Source organism: Canis lupus, chromosome 30 (assembly GCF_003254725.2).
Source record: "Canis lupus dingo isolate Sandy chromosome 30, ASM325472v2, whole genome shotgun sequence".
In the NCBI taxonomy this organism is placed as follows: domain Eukaryota; kingdom Metazoa; phylum Chordata; class Mammalia; order Carnivora; family Canidae; genus Canis; species Canis lupus.
In genome coordinates, this window is record NC_064272.1 from 23,330,438 (window position 1) to 23,350,816 (window position 20,379).

The 20,379-nt window shown below is 36.9% G+C and overlaps 1 protein-coding gene across 1 annotated transcript in view; it reads right to left on the minus strand.

Annotated features, from left to right (window-relative positions):
• The window catches only part of ALDH1A2 (aldehyde dehydrogenase 1 family member A2), a 96,143-nt gene that overhangs the window by 50,203 nt on the left and 25,561 nt on the right, over positions 1–20,379 (minus strand). Inside the window, exons 2-4 of the mRNA XM_025472665.3 lie at positions 5,768–5,872; positions 5,443–5,583; positions 2,258–2,387 (exon numbers count right to left, since the gene is read on the minus strand). Of these exons, the coding sequence (XP_025328450.1) occupies positions 2,258–2,387; positions 5,443–5,583; positions 5,768–5,872 (376 nt within the window). The remainder of the gene's footprint in view (positions 1–2,257; positions 2,388–5,442; positions 5,584–5,767; positions 5,873–20,379) is intronic.

Consider the following 20,379-nt stretch of genomic DNA (forward strand, 5'->3'; position numbering starts at 1 on the left):
CATCAGAGACTCCAGTAAATCTTTATCTAATTAGGGTCTTCTCTCCTAAGAAAGCAAAAGAACACTAAGATATTGTTAGGCCAAATAAAGATTTGTGTGTTCAGCCTTCTGTTTCACCTTATTTCTTAAGATGCTTGTAAATCATTGGAAAATATATTTAAATGCCCACTATGTATTTAATAGTGAAATGGTGCTGGTGGGGGTGGGGGTGCGGGGGGAACCAGGGCCTTGGTCTTGTTAATTTACCTTTCTACACTGAAATAGGAGATGCCAACCTAAGAAGGCTGACACATATTCTGTTTTTAACAAAGCTTTTAATTCTCAAGTCCTCCAATAGGTTTGCTCATACCACATAATAACCTTGCTCCACCTAGGCCATTCATAAGTCCTGCTGGTATTGCTAGAGAACAGGTGTTCTGGAATATCCTCAGAGCCAGGACTGCACAAAGAGTCCGATGTTTCGTAGGAGCAAACCTCTCCATCCTGAGTCTGCTGAACAAGTAAAACCTCTGGATGGCAAGGAAGAGTACCTATAACTGCAAACCCATTTTCTAAAGACTTACATTCTATGTGCGGCCATCATTCATCAGGTTTATTTATTTATTTATTTATTATTTATTTATTTATTATTTTATTTATTTAGTCATGAGAGCCACAGAAAGAGAGAGGCAGAGACACAGGCAGAGGAAGAGGGGAGCCTGATACGGGACTTGATCCCAGGACCCCGGGATCACGACCTGAGCTGAAGGCAAACGCTCAACCACTGAGCTAACCAGGTGCCCCTGTGGAGGTCATTTGAAAACAGACCTTTCAAGTCTCACCTCTGTGCCTTCTCCACTCTCACTGTGACTTCTTGCCCCATGCCTGAATGAAGCACCACAACAGCCACTTGGCTGGTGCTGGTCTCTATCCTTTACTCGCTGCTCAAGACAGAGAACCACCTGCAGAGGCATCATCTGGCAGCTGATTAGGAATGCAGAATCTCAGCCCCCACCCAGACCTATTCCATCAGAAACTGCCCCCAGGCAATACATACATGCATCAAAGTCTGAGTAGCACCGCTCCAAGGCATCTGCACTACCAGCCAGCCACTCCCTTTCCCGATAAACCAACACTTGGCCTAGGAAGGCCCTCATGAGGCACCCCAAAGTGCCCAGCCCTACTTTCTACTCCTCCTAGCATACCCACAGAAAGCAGGCTGTTTTCCGGAGATCACAGGTAAGAGTACCTGGCTCAGCACTTAGCCGCCACCAGGAGCCACTCAATGAACATTATTTCCTTTCCTTATGTCTGTTCACCTTCGTATCTCCTTCAGTTGCTCATTTCCTCTTGTGTTCTTTCTTCCTCCCAGGATCTAAAATGGATCAGCTAGTGAAGTGATTCACCGGACTCTAATGTCAGGATTTCGGCTCTACAAGTTGCTTGCTGGCGAATTCGGAACACAGCTTAACTTCACTAGGCCTCAGTTTCTCCCTTTGTCAGCGAGGATGCTAATAATGCTGCCTGCCCTTTGGGGTTGCTGTGAAAGCCCTCAATCAGGTGTTAGCTATGGTTAGCATGTGATCAGGACCTGTCCACCGGCAAACCTGGCTTGGAAACTTTCCCTCCCCTTTATAGGACTATGGCACTGACCGGCCAAGCCACATGGCTCAGCACCTGATTGTCACTTTCCCACAGAGATATGCGTTTGTGTTGTTGGTTCTATCTCCTAACTTGGATCTTAAAAGAAAGGATGGTTGTTGTTTTTACCGACTGTGATAGTCATGCTCATTGTAGAAAATACAGAGAAAATACAGAGAAAGAGACATAAATCATCCACAATCTCACCACTAAGAGACAACTGTTAACATTTTAGAGTACTTTCTTCCAAACATGTAGATCTCATGTTTCAGGAGGCAAAGGACCAAGTCTTAATGTTCTTGGAATCTGCCCTGATTTCCCCACATCCGACACCTCTCCACACCCCCAGCACCTCACAAAGCAGAGTACTGAGCACTCAGCAGCTGACAACTCCACCTGGGCCTTAGCTGACTGCTGTGCTGATGGAAGTGGCTTCCCCTGCACTTAGGTGTGGACCGTCCATGTACAGAATTAAAGATGCTGTCAGAGTTAGGGACGTAGTCTGTTCAGATCTTCAGTTCAAGCTGCCGTGAGTGTGCTCCTCTCTGCGTTCTGTGACTTGTTTGTGTTTGATGGTGAAAGTGTGTTTCTGGTGGAGCCTCAGGTTACCCTTTCAGTGTACTGAGATTTCACGTACCTACAGGAATGGTCATCCCGTGAATTTTATCAGCCCAGCCAGCATAATATCGAAGGGTTTTGATGACCCCCTGCAAATCCACGTAAAAAGCTTGCAGGAAGGGTTTGCCGCCATTTAGGGATTCCATGGTCTGTAGGAAAAGAAATGGAGAGAACTTTCCAGTGATCTACTGCATAATTTCTGGAGCAGAAGGAAAAAAGGAAGAGAGAGAGTATGAATGAATGTGAATAATGATGCATACCTGGTCAACTCTGATTTCCCAAATAAACAGGTTTTTAGTACTGCCAGTTTAGTTTAGCTTCCAGTAAAAACCACAATGAATACATATCAACATGTTCTTGTGCCTGTGTGTCTACAGGAACCACTATCCAAATCATACATAAATGCAACATTTCTTCAACTGATGATAAAGAAATGTTCTGCTTGTCAAACCGGCTTCTGTCATATTAATGATCAGAATGCGTGGGGATTTTTCTGGAGTCTACACCAGTAATCTGAATCCATAAAGAGGAGCAGGGACTTGGGCTTTTATGCAACTGATGAGAATATAAAACGTTCTTCACCGCTGCCAAGACCCCTGCTGAGAAATGGAATATCCACAGTGCACAGCGAGTTTATTTATTACCATCAAATAAGCAAGATCTCCTCTAGGGAAGCTCACACTTTAACAACTTTAGGGCTGGGTTTTTGGTAAATATTTATGTTAACAACCATTACCCATTAATAGTGAAGTATCTGGTCCATTTAATAAAAATAGACATATCGAGCAGTTCTAGATTATAAATGTTACTATTTGAATGACATATTCCTAAACTGCTTAAATCTGTAGCAACAACAAAAAAGATCCAAATGAACACACTGAAATGAGAAGAGTATTTCAACTTGAGAAATATTAAAGGTGTTACAAGTTTAACAAATTAAATAAGCAATAACATATGTTTATAATCTCACGTCCTTCTCTGTAAGCACATTTTATAACATACTGGCACGAGAATGACTTCAGCGCTGACAAAATTAAAATGGAAATATTCTCCATCCAATGATATAAAAATACAATTACTTACAGTGCAATTTACCCACTTACTATATGTAGAAGATGGGACTCATTTTAAAAGATCACATTGCTTATCACTGTATATTGGCTCACCTTTTATTAAAGGGAATCAAATTATTTCCCAGTACTTTTAAGGAAATTTATTATTCCATGCAGCCAGCACACAACCAAGTTCTACAAAGCACTGACCAAAGTCGAGTCAATAACCAGAATCTGGGCCACCTATATGGTCCCAATAAACTGTTGACATCAGCCAAATTCACCTGTGTTTATTTTCAATTAATTACGTTTACTTGGATGAGGTATTAACCCCACTCTCTGGCCAGAAACTCCCCTATATTCTAGAGGCTACCTCTTATTAAAACACAGTCCTTCCACAGCTTGGGAAATGTTTAAAAGGAGAAATCTCATTTAATGTAATGGCAAAAGGGAATTGATCCCAGTGAGACATATGTCAGAAAAAGGATGGCATCTGAATTTTATGATACGAAAATATAACTGCAGAAATGAACTATATCATTATCTAGTACACACTGTTAATGGAATGTTGTGAATATTATATAGATTGCACTCAAGTAAATAGACACAGACCATCAATGTGCTCCCCCCGACCACTTATGTGCCAGGAACTGTGCTGAGGTCACAAAAGAAGAAGTAAAATACAGTTTTCATCACAAAGAAATCATAATCCAGTGGAAAGATAATAAGCATGCAGACCAGCATTCCCCTCAAGGGTTCCAAAGAATTCAGTTTTGCACAATACAGACAGATGAACTGCAAAATAGTGCAGTGCTGAGGCTTAAGGAAGTTTGAGAAACAGTGAGCAGGGCTTTTCAGAGGCTCAGTGTCCTGCGAATATCTGAGAAGAAGCTACTTTATCATGGAACACCTTTTTCACACAGTGCAGAGAACACCTCATTAGAACAGTTTTCCTTGATGTACCAGATTAGAAAGTGTTTTTATAGAAAAATAAATGTTGTATACAGTCACAGTTCTAAGTCATCTCTGTAAAGGATTCATTTTCGTTCCCATCCTATGAGCAGACCCCTCAAGGGGACAGTGGGAGGGAAGAGCCATAGTACAGGGGACAGTGAGGAAAGACACTCAGACTTCCCTCTCCCAAAGCAAGCCCAATGGTGCCCTGATTTCCCACGTGGAGGGCACAAGGATCACTCCTAAATAGTAACTAATCAACTGTGGCTTATGGGGGTGGAGGTCCCTGGCATACAACACAGGCATTCTCAAACGGTTCCAGCTTCCAGGCCGTGTGTATTCTCTAAGAAATAGACTTTTATTAAAAAAAAAATAGCAAACAAACAAACAAACAACCCCACAAAAAATGTGGGGTTTTTGGTAAATATTTATGTTAACAACCATTACCCATTAATAGTGAAGTATCTGGTCCATTTAATAAAAATAGACATATCGAGCAGTTCTAGAGTATAAATGTTACTATTTGAATGACATATTCCTAAACCCCACAAAAAAACCCATAAAAAAATTAAAAAATAGCAAAAACAAACACACAGAAGAACCACTGGGAGAGAGGAATTCCTTCAGTGAGAACATGATTTAGGGAAAGAAAGTTGTCGTCCCCCTCCTCTCTCTCCTTTTTCTTGGTTCTAGAAAGTGGCAGAAGAACAAAGGGAGAAGTGTCTGAGAGGCCTTCTGCTTCTGAAGGATTCTCCTTTAGTCAGGAGAGGTTAACTCTTGGGGGGTAAAACAAAAACAAAAACAAAAAGACCAGTCCTATTTGATTCTCAAATGAATCATCTGGGATTGGCTTTCTGCAAGCTTTGGTGACTCTCCTGCCACTTAACTGTTTTTGTTGGGTTTTGTCTGACGAGGGTAGAGTAAGGCTGGAAAGGAAGGCAGGAAGTTCCTTCCCAGCCATGGGAGGCTATGGTTTTGTTCTCTAAAATTCAGTTAGAAGAGACACGGAGCTGCTCTTGCACTTCCCTGCCTGCTCCCACAAGCCACGCACCTCGCCTTTCTCACATATATGACGTACTCATCTCGTTCCCAGGTTGGCTTCACATCACACTTGTGGGAAAACTGAGGAATCTACATTTCACTGGAATGGTAAACTTAGGGTCAAGCCTTGATTTTTTTTTTTTTTTTGACTACTTACTGCAAGAACTGCCCTGTCTCGTTCCACCAAGTCTGCAAGCTTATCCAACAGGCGGCCTCTTTCTGAAGCATCCATCCTTCTCCACACGGAACCAAGAGAGAAAGCCAGGCGGGCTGCCTGCACCGCTTTGTCTATGTCTGCCTGTGAGAGAGGAAGAGGCACAACTGAAGAGACAGAATGTTCCAGATCAAGGAAAAACACCACCTGCTTTCCCAGAAGAGGTGATGAACGAACGTCAGTGCTGGCATTGGGAGAACACAAGCTTAGTGCTTTGCTGTCTGAAGGCAGTTATGTCATAGGGAACCTTCTTCTAAGAAAGACATACCTTGTCTGCTTCTTGAACTTCACACACCTGCTCTCCTGTGGCTGGATTATAGACAGGGAACACTCTCCCACTCTCTGAATTCTGCCACTCGTTGTTAATAAAAATCTGAGGGAGCAAACAAGAGAAAGAGGTTGGTGAGACGGGTGAGAGGAAGCCATCCAATGGTGAAGTATTATGGAAGTACCACGGTAGTAGTATTTGTTCTCCATGCTTGCTGGCATCTAAGGGAAGCATAGAATTCGAAGCATTACCAGAGACCCTCCAACAGCATGCAGTCCAGCCTCTTCTGGAATTCAGGAATTTCTTCCATGATATTTTTTACCCCAAGGTCATCTGAAGATTAAACATATTTCTTACCTTTAGTGAACCTGCCAACCAGTGAAAGAGTCAAAGATGGAAGGACAGAGTGCCACATACATACAAATGATACACTAAGGCTGAGAATACATTTACTGATTGTCCAAACTCTGGCCACTATCCAAAAGGAGTAAATCATAGAACAAATGGATAGTCATCAAGCTTGAGATCCTAGTTTCTTTGTCAGAGGCATAAGTAATTTCCCAGGGGAACTCAAGGAAGCCTGGAATAAGTAAGCATTCACTTAATTTAGAGTCAGATCCTAAACTGAGCAATGACTTTGAGCAAACTAATCAGTGAGTTAAACAAGTTACATGTGTAAATCCAAGTTAGATTTCTTTCCTTTTGCTGAGTAGGCTACACAGCTCAATAAAGGGAAAAGGCCTGTCTTTCAAACTGGTCTCTCAAGGATTTCTTAAGACCTTTGGTTTCCTTATAAAGGAAATGGAGATTCTATTAAAATGGCAAAGAGACCAATAGTTTAAAAATTATTCAAGTTAATATCTCAGAATATTTCTAAGAAATGAGTTGATGAAAAAGAAAATGTGGGTAAAGAAATATAAAAATTTTTATTGATATTGGGAAACCCAAACAGGTATTTTTAGACTATGAAAGCTCAAAGAATAGACAAAAATATTTTACTCTATAAAATTTATAGTGTGACAATGAAAATTTCTGAACTTATGAGCCATCAGTCAGTTTAAAATAAGCACAATGATAAACTGATTTGTTACTGACTGCCATTTTAATAGTCACAGATGAGGCTAATGAGGATAGATCTACAATTTTAAATATCTAGTTCTAGATTATTCCAAAGCTTTATTTTTCTTTGATTTGATAAAACAATGAGCCTGTGTTGAAGAAGATTTCTTTTCCTGAAGGTTTAAAAAAAAAAAAGAGTTATTTATTTATTGAGAGCAAGATGGGGGAGTGGGGGGGGGGCAGAAGGAGAGGATCTCAAGCAGACTCTCTGCTGAACATGGAGCCTGATACAGGGCTCAATCCCAGGACCCTGAGATCATAACCTGAGCTGAGATCAGAGTTGGATGTTCAAATAACTGAGCCATCTAGGAGCCCTCTTGAAGGCTTTTAAGATCAAGTGAAAAAAACCTTAAATCTGCATAAGCATTTAATTCATATATAACAAGCACAAACACAATGACCTTGTAATTGCATGACATTTTAAATGTACAATTTATAAACATGCTTAATGTAATATATGCATTTATTTAATAAATAGATAGATACTTCTAGATATACGACAGGCAAAGATGACTAGCAGTTCCAGCCCTCCAGGGTCTTCCAGTCTCTACTAGTTCATTAGATATTCACAACAATTCTAATGGCAGAATTTTATTATTTCTACTAAAGATGAGAAAGTTGGGAGGATGGCAGATTAAGAGTCTGGCGGAGCACATTCTTGTGGTTCTGGGTCAGTCAACTGCTCCTTCTACCACATTAGAATTTGCAGGACTGCTCAGCCCAAAGAAACACAACTAGTTAGAGTCCAAGCCTTAATCAGATCATAGTTCTTGGACTCCTGGTCTAGTTCTCTTTCTACTCCATTTAACAAACTTCCTAACAGTTCCCAGCTCATCAGATCTGCATATTCTTTGAAACACAATATGATCTCCAAGGAAACAAATGGAAAAAAATTAAGAGATCAGTTTCACTTCTAGAGTGAAAACTATTATCAGGTTTAAGGAAGAGGGGTCTTGCCAATATTCCTTATTCTCTTTATTCACTCTTTGACTGAAACTTCTTAACCTTTTTAATCCAATTTTAATTTTTAATTTCTTCACTGAGCAGTTCTAATTATATGTAAGAGTTGATATTTCACAACTTTTACTGATTCTTAGAGGTCTTCCAAAGATGAAAGAGAAAAATTACTTACTTTTTAAGGGAATAAAACTTAATCTCTGTTTTCCTTTAGGTACACGGTCATACTATAATTTTAAGATACATTAAGGTACACGGTCATATTATAAATTTAAGATACATTATAGGATATTAGTGACCTTTCTCTGTATCTTGAAACAATTTGCTATTTCATCATCCTAGGAATTTCCATTATCACTCATCATTTATTTCCAACCATGCTAAAAAGAACAAAACAAAAAATTATGGGACTGCCCAATAAGGAATAAATAAGTACATTACAACTATCTTATCATCCTTCTGTTTTCTTATTGTGCTATCCAAACAAATGCAGCATCTTTTGAAAGCACATACAAGAAGTCCGGAGACACCATCTTTGTCATATTCTTTTAGCTTTCACTGAAAAGCTAGGAATTCAGAATTTTTCATCTCAGCCCAAGATGATATAGAGAAGATTTACAAAGAAAGGTGAATCTTTTGCAATTGTAGATGAGCAGAAGATGAAGGCAAAGAGAAACACTGGAAACTACTGAAGTTGACTCAGGAAAATCTTGGACTACAAGTCTTTAGGATAAATAAGTAAATTTTCTCAAACTCAAGAATCAAAAAGCAAAAAAATGATATTTATAAATACACAAAGAAAATATGATACTCTAACTGATTCAATAGGAGAGTTAATTATTTACTGTTTTGCAACAAAAACCTGGACCATCTTGCTTAGCCAAAAGCAAATGTGACAATTCTTTTAACTTTTATATTTGTAGGCAAAATTTACTTGATATGGTTCATAAATGGACAAATGCTGAAGGTAGATGTATTTACAAAGGTGACTGGAAGAACAAATATTATGTAGAAATAGAAAATTTCACTGGATTGATCAATTTAATTTGTTTATAAAACTAAAAATAGAAACATTTTGTTATAATGGAGTAGAAAGATAGCCATCCTCTTTTATACAAAATTATGAGCACTCAAACTTTCCAATACTATTACATTGTGAAAATACACATGCAAGAAGAAACCAGAAGTAATGATAAGCTATAACCTTTTAGAGATGTGTTTAAAATCTGCAATCAATATTTATGATGTGAGTATTTCCTATTTCATACATTATGACTGATGAGCAGATTCAAAGGCTCTTGCCCATTTCTGGGCAATACCTCCAAAGACCCAGGAAAATATGGAAGAAAAATCTGGTTTGTTATGTTTAAATTCTTGTTTTATCTATTCTTACTTCTGTAAATTTTTCATAAAATAACTTAAATTTTTAAAAATATAAAGAGTTCGTTGGACCCAGACAGTAAATGTGATGACTATTTTTCCTGGTATGCTGAAGGTTAAAATATTTGGTATTTTTATTGGTTATTCTTTTTTGTAGACCTAACCTTATAATACGACATTTAAAAAACTTGTACTGATAACTTGGTTGGTGCACAGGCTAGCAAATACCTCCAATATTTGCAGGTTTTCAACTTCTCAATTTTAAAAGTTTTGAGTACTGTCTAAAGTGTTCTTCTCTGACCAGGGATCATTGGAGAAATAGTTCATTTCGGGGCTGTATCAGGGAAAACACAAGATGATCCTGGACTATCGTGGTGCTGGAAATCAAGTACATACTCAAAAACTGATGGAGACATTACCAAAAAAACCCACAGAAGCCAAAGTGAAGGGGCTTCCGATGACCAATACAGGGATAATTTAAGCAACAAAATAATGATAGCAATCAATTATCACCCATAGAATGAAAAAGACATTCAAGAGCCCAAAATGATACAAGTTTTTAAAAGAATATCTAAATTGGGGATAAGGTAAAGCTCTGCTTCATAGCAGAGTTCCAACTAATAGCTGTGAAAGAATGATGAAATTAGATAATAATCATTTTTCAAATAACACAGTAGTAATTGCTAGAGGCAAAAATCATCAATGGATGGCAAAATTAGCGGATAAAAGCACAATGAAAGATTGGATAGTTTGTGTAGTCTCAAAGTATCTTCCCTCCAGATACTTATTGATTTACAAAGAGAAAACAGGAACTTTTGGAGAAACTTGGCAGATGGCACGTTAATCAAGTGATCAATGTTAACACTGCCAGTAATGGAACAAATTAATTGTTATTGACATTTTATCTATTTGTCCTAACAATAATTAGAAAACTGTGATGAAATCTCTTGCTTTGGTGGTGCATTTGTCAACATATCCCTTAGGGTCATCATTTTTAGGTTTATAAATTTTAGGTTATTTTGTTAGCGAATAGAAGTGCGTAACTATTAAATTCTCTGGTAAACAGAACCATTTATCAATATGAAGTAGTCCTCCTGATTACTAACAAAGCTTTGTGTCTTAAAGCCTATTTTGTTTAATATTAGTAAAGCTGGGATCCCTGGGTGGCGCAGCGGTTTAGCGCCTGCCTTTGGCCCAGGGCGCGATCCTGGAGACCCGGGATCGAATCCCACGTCGGGCTCCCGGTGCATGGAGCCTGCTTCTCCCTCTGCTTGTGTCTCTGCCTCTCTCTCTCTCTCTCTCTCTCTCTCTGTGACTATCATAAATAAATAAAAATTTAAAAAAAAATATAAGTAAAGCTACCTAAGCTTTTGTGTATTTCTGTAACATTTCCCTGATAGATCTTCCCCATCGTTTTACTCTCAACTATGTCTTTATTGTCTTGCTGAGTGTCTTCAAATGATGTATGGCTAAATTTTATTTTAGTCAATATAAAAATTTCTGTCTTTTAACTGGCAAATTTAATACATTTGTATTTATTGTATTTATATTTTGTGTTTTATACCGTGTGATATTCGGGCTGGATGCTTTCAATTTGTCTTGGTTTAGTTTACTTCCTCTTGCCTGTTTTTTTTTAGTTAAGTAACTGTTGTTGGCTTTACAATTCAATTTCCTCACTTTATTGGTTTGGAAGTTGTACACTATATTTCTATTCTTTCATTGGTTATCCATGATATTTTATCATGCATATTTAACAACTTCAAATTTAAAGTTAATATATATCTTAACATTATAGTTTTAGAACACTAAATCTAATTAATCTAATTAATCTCCTCCAGGGGTTTATTTGTTGTAAATTATTATTTTATATAGCAAACATCTTCTTATATTTGCTATTTTTAAAGATTTTCATTTTCATGATTGCTTAGATTTTCATTTAGTCAAGATTTTGGGGGAATAAAGTCTAAATTCTGAACACATATTTACTGCACCCTCATTCTCAGCAGATATCCCAAGAAGGTTAGACAATTCTAAATAGACAAGTATTTTTTCACAATACTTTGGGTATATCTATTATTCTTATATTTTCTAAGTTGCAATGGTGTTTATAAGAAGTCTGCCGTAAATTTCTGATTATAACTTCCTGTTTATGATTAGCCTTTTCTGTCTGGTTGCTTTTCAGATCTTGTCTTTGACTTGGTGTTAAGTTTCATCACAGTATGTCCAAGTACCAATTTCTTTATCTCAACAGTAAAGCATTGTGCTTATAGTGTCTGAAATTGTCTCATAAATTCTGGAGTATTCTTCATCATTATCATAATTTCCTTGAACACCTTTCTCTGTACCGTCTCCTTCTGGAACTTTAAGAGTTACACCATTGTAGTCTACCCTCAATGTCCAGTAACTACTCATGTTTTACCCCTCTTTAAAAATATTTTATGTAAAAATAGCTTTATTGTTTTGTAAATGTGGGATATATTCTTCTAAATAATTTAAACCAAACAAAAAAAAAAACAAGAAAGTAAAATTTCACCTCAAATTTCATCACCCACAGATAACCAAAGGTCATATATTCATATCTCTAGGCCCAATACATACATACACACATAATTTTATAAAACAATATATCCCATATACATGAGCTTTATAACTTGTTTTTGAAAATTTAACAATATGCTATAGACATTTTTAATGGTTTATTTGTATCCCAATGTGTATGTTTACGTATATAGGTGACTGTGCAGGTTATACATGTGCATGTATGTGTGTAGCTGAATTTATTCCCTCCTCAACTTTCTACTGAAGAATGCTTAATTATTTCCATTCATCTCCTTTTTCCTTTGTGTTGCAGTTGAGCTATTTCCTCAGTCCTGTTATCCAATTCTCTTTACCTGGGTCTAATCTGCTCATTTTAATATTTATATTTTTAATGTTTATATTTTTATTTCTAAGAGTTTTGCTGTACTTTTTTTCAAATATGCTTGGTCATGCTGTCTTGGTTTTCAAAACTGATACTTTAATTTTTAGAACAGTTTTGAGTTTGTAGAAAACTGAGCAGATAGTTATAGAGATGTTCCATATGCCATATTCCCCTCCTCAGGTTCTTCTCTTTTTAATATCTTGCATTAGAGTGGTACATTTGTCCCAATTTATGGACTAATACTGATACATTATTAACTAAGGTCTATAATTTACATTAGGCTTTACTCTTTGAATTGTATACTTCAATGGGTTTTGAAAAATGCATAATATCATGTATCCATCATTAAAGTGTAATACAGGTAGTTTCTTCGCTGCCATAAAAATACTGTGCTCCACGAATTCATCTCATCCCCTTTCTATAAACCCCTCATAAACACTCATCTTTTTTTTTTTACTGTCTCCATCAATTTACCTTTTCCAGAATGACATATAATTGGAATCACATAGCTGGTAGCCTCTTCAAGTTGGCTTTTTTCACTTAGCAATCTGCATTTAATTTTACTTCATATTTTTTTCATGGCTTGTTGGATTTTTTTAAGGCTGAATAATATTCTTTTGTATGGATGTTCCACAGTTTATCTATTCACCTTCTAAAAGATATCTTATTGTTTCCAAAATGGGGAAATTATGGATAAAATTGCTATTACGTGCAAGTTTTTGTGCGAACATAAATTTTCAACTGATGTAAGTAAATGCCTAGGAGCAGGATAACTAGATTAGATAGTAAGACTATTCTTAGATCTGTAAGAAACTACCAGACTGTTTTCCAAAAATGAGTGTCATTTTGCATTCCCACTACAATGAATGAGAGAGCTCTTGTTGCTTCACATTCTCATCAACATTTGGTATTTTCAGTTTTTGGACTTTAGCCATTCTAACATGAGTGTAGTGGCATCTTGTTGTTTTAGTTTGAAATTCCCTAATGACATATGATGCTAAAAATGGTTTCATATGCTTATTTGCTGTCTATATATCTTCTTTGGTGAAGTGTCTTAGATCTTTTGCCCACTGTTTAATTGAGTTGTTTTCTTAGTGTTGAATTTTAAGAATTGTTTGTATATTTTGGATACAAGTTCTTCATCAGATATGTGTTTTACAAATATTTTCTCTCAGTTTGTGGCTTGTCTTTTCTTCTATTTCACAGTGTCTTAGCAGATAAAAAAGCTCTTCATTTTTAGGAAAATCCAATATATCAATTTTTCCTTTCATGGATCATGCTTTTGGTGTTGTATCTAACAACTTACTGCCAAACTCAAGATCATCTATACATTCTCTTATTTTATCTTTCAGGGGTTTATAGTTTTACATTTTACATTTAGGTCTATGACCAATTTTGAGTTAATTTGTATGAAAGGTGTAAAGTCAGTATCTAAATTCAGTGTCTGCATGTAAATGTCTAGTTTTTCCAGTACCATTTGTCAAAAAGGCTATTCTTTGTCCATTATTGCCTTTGTTCCTTTGTCAAAGATCAACTAACTATATTTGTGTGCACTTATTTTTGGGCTCTCTATTAATTGGTCTATTCTTTTGCCAACAGCGCAGTCTTGATTATTATAGCTTCACAGTAAGTCCTGAGGTTGAGTATTGCAGGTCCTACAACGTTTTTCTACTCCTTCAATATTGTTGAGTCTCTTGCTTTTCCATATAAACCTTAGAATTAGTTTGTTTATGTCTACAAAATAACTTAGCAGGATTTTGATTGGGATTGCCTGAATCTACAAATCAAATTGGAAAGAACTGACATCTTAAAAAATATTGAGTCTTCCAAACCATGGACTATCTCTCCACTTATCTAGCTCTCTTTTGATTAATTTCATCAATTTTACTCATACAGATCTTATTATACATGTTTTGTTAGACTTATACGTAAATATTTCTCTTTTTGTGGTAATGTAAATGGTATTGTGTATTTTATTTCAAATTCCAATTGTTCATTGCTGATATACAGAAAAGCAAATGACTTTTGTACATTAACCTCATATCCTGCAATCATTTATTAGTTCCAGAAGGGGTTTTTTTTTCTGAGTTTTTTGTTTTGTTTTTAGTGAATTCTTAGGGATTTTCTACCTAGACAATCATGTCATCTATGAACAAAGACAGTTTTATTTCTTCCTTCTCAGTTTATTTCCTTTTCTGGTCTGTGTTAGCTAGGACTTCCAGCACAATGTTAAGCAAGAGTCACAAAATGCAGTTTTTTGTTCCCATAGACAGAAAGCATCTAATTTCTCATCATTAGGCATAGGTTTTATGTAGATGTTTATTACTGAGTTGAGGAAATTCCCCTTTGTTTTTATTTTGTTAAGAGTTTTTTTTTATCATGAATGGATGTTAGATTTTGTCATATGCTAATTCTAGATGTATATATACTATCATGTGATTTTTTTCAGTAGCCTGTTGATGTGACTGACAGATTGTAATAAACAATTTTTGAATTTTGAACCAGTCTTGTATACCTGGAATAGATCCACTTAGTTGTGGTGTATAAAATATTGTTGGATTTTATGTGTCAATATTCTTTAGAGTTTTTACATGTATGTTAGTAAGAGGTATTGGTCTGTAGTTTTCTCTTCCTATAAGTGTCTATCTGGTAGTAGTATCAGAGTAATGCTGGCCATATAAAATGAGTTATAAAGTGTTCCTTTTGCTTTTGTTTTCTGGCAAAAATTGCAGAGAATTGGTATGTTTGGTAGAAGTCACCACTGAAACCATCTGGACCAGTGCTCCTTTTTTTGGAATATTATTCATTATTAATTCAATTTCTTTCTTTTTTTGAAAAGATTTTATTTATTTATTCATGAGAGACAGAGAGAGAGAGAGAGAGAGAGAGAGAGACGCAGAGACACAGGCAGAGGGAGAAGCAGGCTCCATCCAGGGAGCCTGACGTGGGACTCGTTCCAGGGTCTCCAGGATCACACCCTGGGCCAAAGGCGGTGCTAAACTGCTGAGCCACCCAGGGATCCCGTAATTCAATTTCTTGAATTTATATGGGCCCATCTATGGTTAGCAAATATGAGTTTCCATTCTCAGCTCTCACCATCAACTATTTATTCCTTTTGTATGTGTCTCTTAGGTCAACCTCCTGAGAAGAACATCTGATTGGTTCCAGCACATTTTTTTCAAACACCTCCAGTTGTAAATTAAATGACTGCTCTTAGGTCCAAATATACGAAACCAGTAAGAAGAAGATCATGTAGTTTAGTTTGAGGCTTATATTAAAGGGCCAAGTCCTGGGTCAGAATACTTTCTTTTCAAAAGAACTGTGGAGGGGCAGGCAACAAGTGATGAATATCTCAAGAGTGGGTGCCAACTTAAACAGGTATTGAGATTTTAAGAATTTCTGTATTTTTAAAAAGTCTTTAGTATTGGTATCTGAATAATACTGATTTCAAAGAGTAATATGGAAAGTATTCTCTTCATTTTTCTGGAGGGATTTGTGTAGAAGTAGTATTATTTTGTCCTCAAATATTTGATAGAATTCACCAGTTAAGGTATCTGGTCTTGGAGTTTTCTTTGGGAGGTTTTCTAGCTATAAACTCAATTTCTTTAATAAATATAGGGCTATTCAAGTTATCTATTTCTCCTCGTGTGAGTTTTGGTAGAATGCGTCTCTCAGGAAATTGGCCCATTAGTTATCAAATGTGGGCATGAAGCTGCTCACAGTATTCCTTTATGATCTTTTTAATGTCCATGATGATCCCTCTTTCATTTCTGTTACTAGTAATTTATGTCATCCCTCTTTTTCTCTTTGTTAGACAGGCTGGATATTTATCAATTTTATTGACCTTTTCAAACAACCAGCCCATGGTTTCATTGATTTTCCCTACTGTTTTTCTGCTTTCAATCTCACTGATCTCTGCCATAATTTTTTAAATTTTTCTTCTGCTTGCTTGATATTTACATTACTCTTCTTTTTATAGTTTCCTAAGGTAGAAGCTTAGACTATTTGTTATTTTATAATATATAACTCAATGCTATAAATTTTCCTCTAAGTAGTATTTTCACTGCATTCCACAAATTTTGAACAGTTTTATTTTCATTTCATTCAAAATGTTTTTAATTCCTCTCAAGACTTACTCTTTGATAGATGTGCTACTTAATCTCCAAATATTTCAGAATTTTCTAGCTATCTTTCTGTTACTAATTTATGGCTTAATTCTATTGTGGTCTGAGAGTGTTTTTTTATATTATTCCTACTCTTTTAAATTTGTTAAAGTGTGCGTTCTAGTCCAGAACGTGGTCTATCTTAGTGAATGCTCCATGTGAACTTGAGAAGAATGCATATTCTGCTGCTGTTTGATGGAGGTTTACTTTACTATTCTTAAAGGTGATATTAGCATGATTTTATGGAAAAGCCAGCTTTTCCATTTTCTTTCTGTCCCCAAATCATTTTAAGATCAATGTTCTTTCAATTAATCAATGCATTAAAATTAAAGTATGCATGGATAGTTGTTTTGGTGTCATATTGTAATATTTCATGTTATACCATGTAATAAAGCAAGAAAAAGAAATGAAAGGCAAAAAAGGTTGAAAATGTAATATTGTCTTGCTTTTCAGACATGACTGTGTAAAAATTCCTAAGAAATATACAAAAACAAAAAACAAAACACAAAACCAAAGGTATAATTTAGCAAAACCTCAAGATTCAAGATCAATATATTACTAACAAATCATTGGAAATTGAAATTTAAATGCATATATTTATTCACACACATTAGTTCATGCAAGATCTAGTTTATTGTGAACTAGATCTCTGTGAACTCTAAAGAAAGTCCCTTCTATTTAGAACATATAGTTTACTTTAATGCCAGAAGAGGAAATACTGGGGAGCAACTATTAACCCTTTAAATTATGTGAATTTTAAAAATAATAATAAAAAACAGGTCTAAAGAAGAGTTATGACTCCTAGGTGCCATGTAACCACTTCACAAAACTGAGGGACCTGCAAAACTCTCACCCTCCCAAACCTCCTCTGTAGAAACAGGTTTCGATAGGAAAAAAAAAAAAAGTGAGTTGGAACTAAGAAAGAAAGGAACAGTTGAGCAGAAATCTGGGTTCACAGAAAAAATGGACAAATATTTATTAAAAGCCTACTATGGGGTGCCTGGCCAGATCAGTCAATGGAGCATGCAACTCTTGATCTCGAGATTGTGTGTTCAAGCTGCAGAATGGTTGTGCAGATTCCCTAAAATTAAATCTTTAAAAAAACCAAAAAGCCAATTCTAAACACTGAGTTGTTTGCAGGTATTACTGAAGACCCACAGAAGACACATACTCTACTCGCTGCTGTCCTGAGCTTATTATGTTTCAAAGACAAGATTACTTTCAGAAAAGTTAAATACTGTAAGGTATTCTATGATTTAGTGTCAAGATGAATGATAGAGATAACCACTGAAGGAGTCTGCCTGAGAGGAGAGAGACATCAGTGTGGGCTGACATGTTAGCAGAACACTTCAGGAAAACAAGAAATAATGAGGGAGTATGACCCAGGGATAAAGTAGAAGAAAGAAACTCTATCCCTAATAAAATGATTCAGCTGGCCCGATCAGCCCCTCCTCCCTGACTTCAGTTCCTCTTTGAAGATGATCCGATACCCTGGTTTAAGGAGGGTGACAGAGAAGGAAGAAATGGAAGTTTAGCTGCTCTCCTTCCCTCCAGCAGTCACCGAACCCTACCAAGCAGCTCTGGTGGTTGAGCAGCCCTGGAATCCTGGCCCCAGCCTCTGCTGCAGCACTGTCTTCAGAGGAAGCAGGGTGCCTTTGGGCAAGCAGGGCCCCCAAACCACAAAAACCCATAGAGTACAGAGGTCAGACTCATCAAACTAGTCACAGTCACAGAAAGAAGGGAGAGATTCTTTTAAATGTTATAAATTGATATATTTAGAACAAGCTGCAATTAAAAGGAGTGAAAAATATGGCAGAGGAAATAGGAAGAAGAGACTTAGAGAAGATAAAACTAAACACTGAAAAAATAGTGTTAGAAAACAAATATATTTGTTAAATACAGTTGTTAAAATAGAAGAGACTGAGAAAAATAAGCCTTATGGATTTCCTACTGACCAAAGAGGAAGAGAAATGGGGCAGGGGGGCGGGGGGTAAGAGGGAAAAGGAGAGGGTCTGAGAGCATTGTGAACTATTCAATACTGGGTAACTAGCTTTCTTTTCTTTTTTGCCCTGCAAATACAATCAGAAAAAGCATTAAAGCCAGACTGGCCAGAAAACATACACAGCTCATAGTAGAAGAACAATGTGATAGCCGTAGACTTGTGTCATCAGAATCTTGCTCTTGGCAGACATGTATCATGTTCGTGGTTTTGGTCAACATCTGCATTTTGTTGGTAGCCCACACAATGGAGAAGGGATTACACTGTGGGGGAAGTGTGGTATTCTTGGGTAGCATAATCCTGCTATCCTAAGTACATGTACTTGGGCCAAAAGGTTCTCAGAAGCCATGTAAACAAATGCAGAAATAAAGACAGGGAGTCCCAGGCAATCAGTAGGGACAATTTTGTTATAAAAAGTCTAGTCTAAACACAGCAGAACTCATGACGTTAAGTCTCTTAAGATACGAATTTCCATGCTCTCCTCCTATTAACAACCTCCCATCCGTTGTTCCCTTATCTCCTTCCACAGTTTTTATGAAGCACCTACTCTCTTCTAGGCATTGTGCTTGCTAGTGTCTCCTTAGATTTCTAGATTTTCTTTCTTTTCTAGGCTGAGCAAATTATGTCTTTCAGGCTACATATGTCTGCCTGGCTCCAGTGTAGGATCTCAAAAGTACAGGAGGGCCAAAGGGGTTCTGGTGCCAGTTATCCCAAAAGACAAAGGCCACTGCTTCCATGGAGTGCATCAAAACACACTCGGGTAATTTTTTAAAGAGAAAATAAATCATTCCCATGACTGATTCACTCGTAGAGAACAGATTTGGCTAAAACAAACTCAATTATGTATAATCAGTCCTACCTACTCTACGGCCCCACGATTCCCATATCTGAGAATGCTCTTGACATCTGTTTTAGGAAAAATAGTAAGAAACAGCCAACTGGTCTGAGCAGCTTTATCAGAGTCACGTTGAATTACAGCATTTGTTACTCTGTTGAAGCAACATGGCCTTAAAGCCAAGTACTCACCAATGTCAGTTGTGACATGTTCCCAAATTAGAAGGAACTATACTTGCCGTCAGTGTTGTGGTAGAAGGCAATGGGAATTGCTACTGGTAATGGTTAATGTTCATTTCTTCCTGTTCCACTTTCTATAAACAAGGTAATGCCTATACAAGCTCATTACTGTAAACTGAGCACATTTAAATTGGCAGTAAAACCAGAGTATTTACTCTAGTGCACATATAAAGTGCCTCATCCAATGTTTTGGAAATGTTTCAAGTTTTGAAACCAAGCAGCTGGCAGCTTTACAAGCCAAACCTTACACTTAAATCACTCACACTGGAAGGTTTTTTGGTGTCCCGTGTCAGGTAGTACCATTCAGCAGACATTCATTCCCCCACCCCTTGGATTCTTTTGCAATAAATTTGCATTCACGGGGCTCTTATAACTCTTCCAGCACCACAGACTCCAAGGGCTGTTGATTAAATGTATATATCCTGTGCATTTAATCTGACTTTCATTATGGCCACTTCGTAAAAACGCCAGAGACTGGACAAGCGATGACACATAGCAAGAACCTGGAATCCCTGCAAAGCCTCAGCTTAGGTTTTTTTCTCCTTCTTTATTAATAGTGACCATTTCGTGGCCCAGCTCTAAATCAGCACAAGTATTTGACAGCAAATGTTCCTATCTCTGGATTATATATAACCCGTCCTACACTCCAGATGAAAAAGGGGTGACCCTGGGAAAGGAAGGGTTTGCTTCCATGTAAATCATGTTACAAAGTGGACAACACCCAGAGCGTCCATTGTTCAACCTCAATTGTGAAGGCCATTCCCATTTACTATTCCCCCAGAATCGACGTTAATGAAGGCGGACGGAGGCCATAAATCAGCCTGGGAATTTTACAATGTAATTCTGTATTAAGCATATGTATTTACATTCAAAGTCACTGATTAACCACTAGTTTTTCCAGAAGTGGCCAGGGCCATTTCTTTATAAACGAAGAAAAGTCTCCTTTCATTTCTGAGAGGAGAGGACACGAAAGAAATACTGTACTATCTCCTAAAGAGGG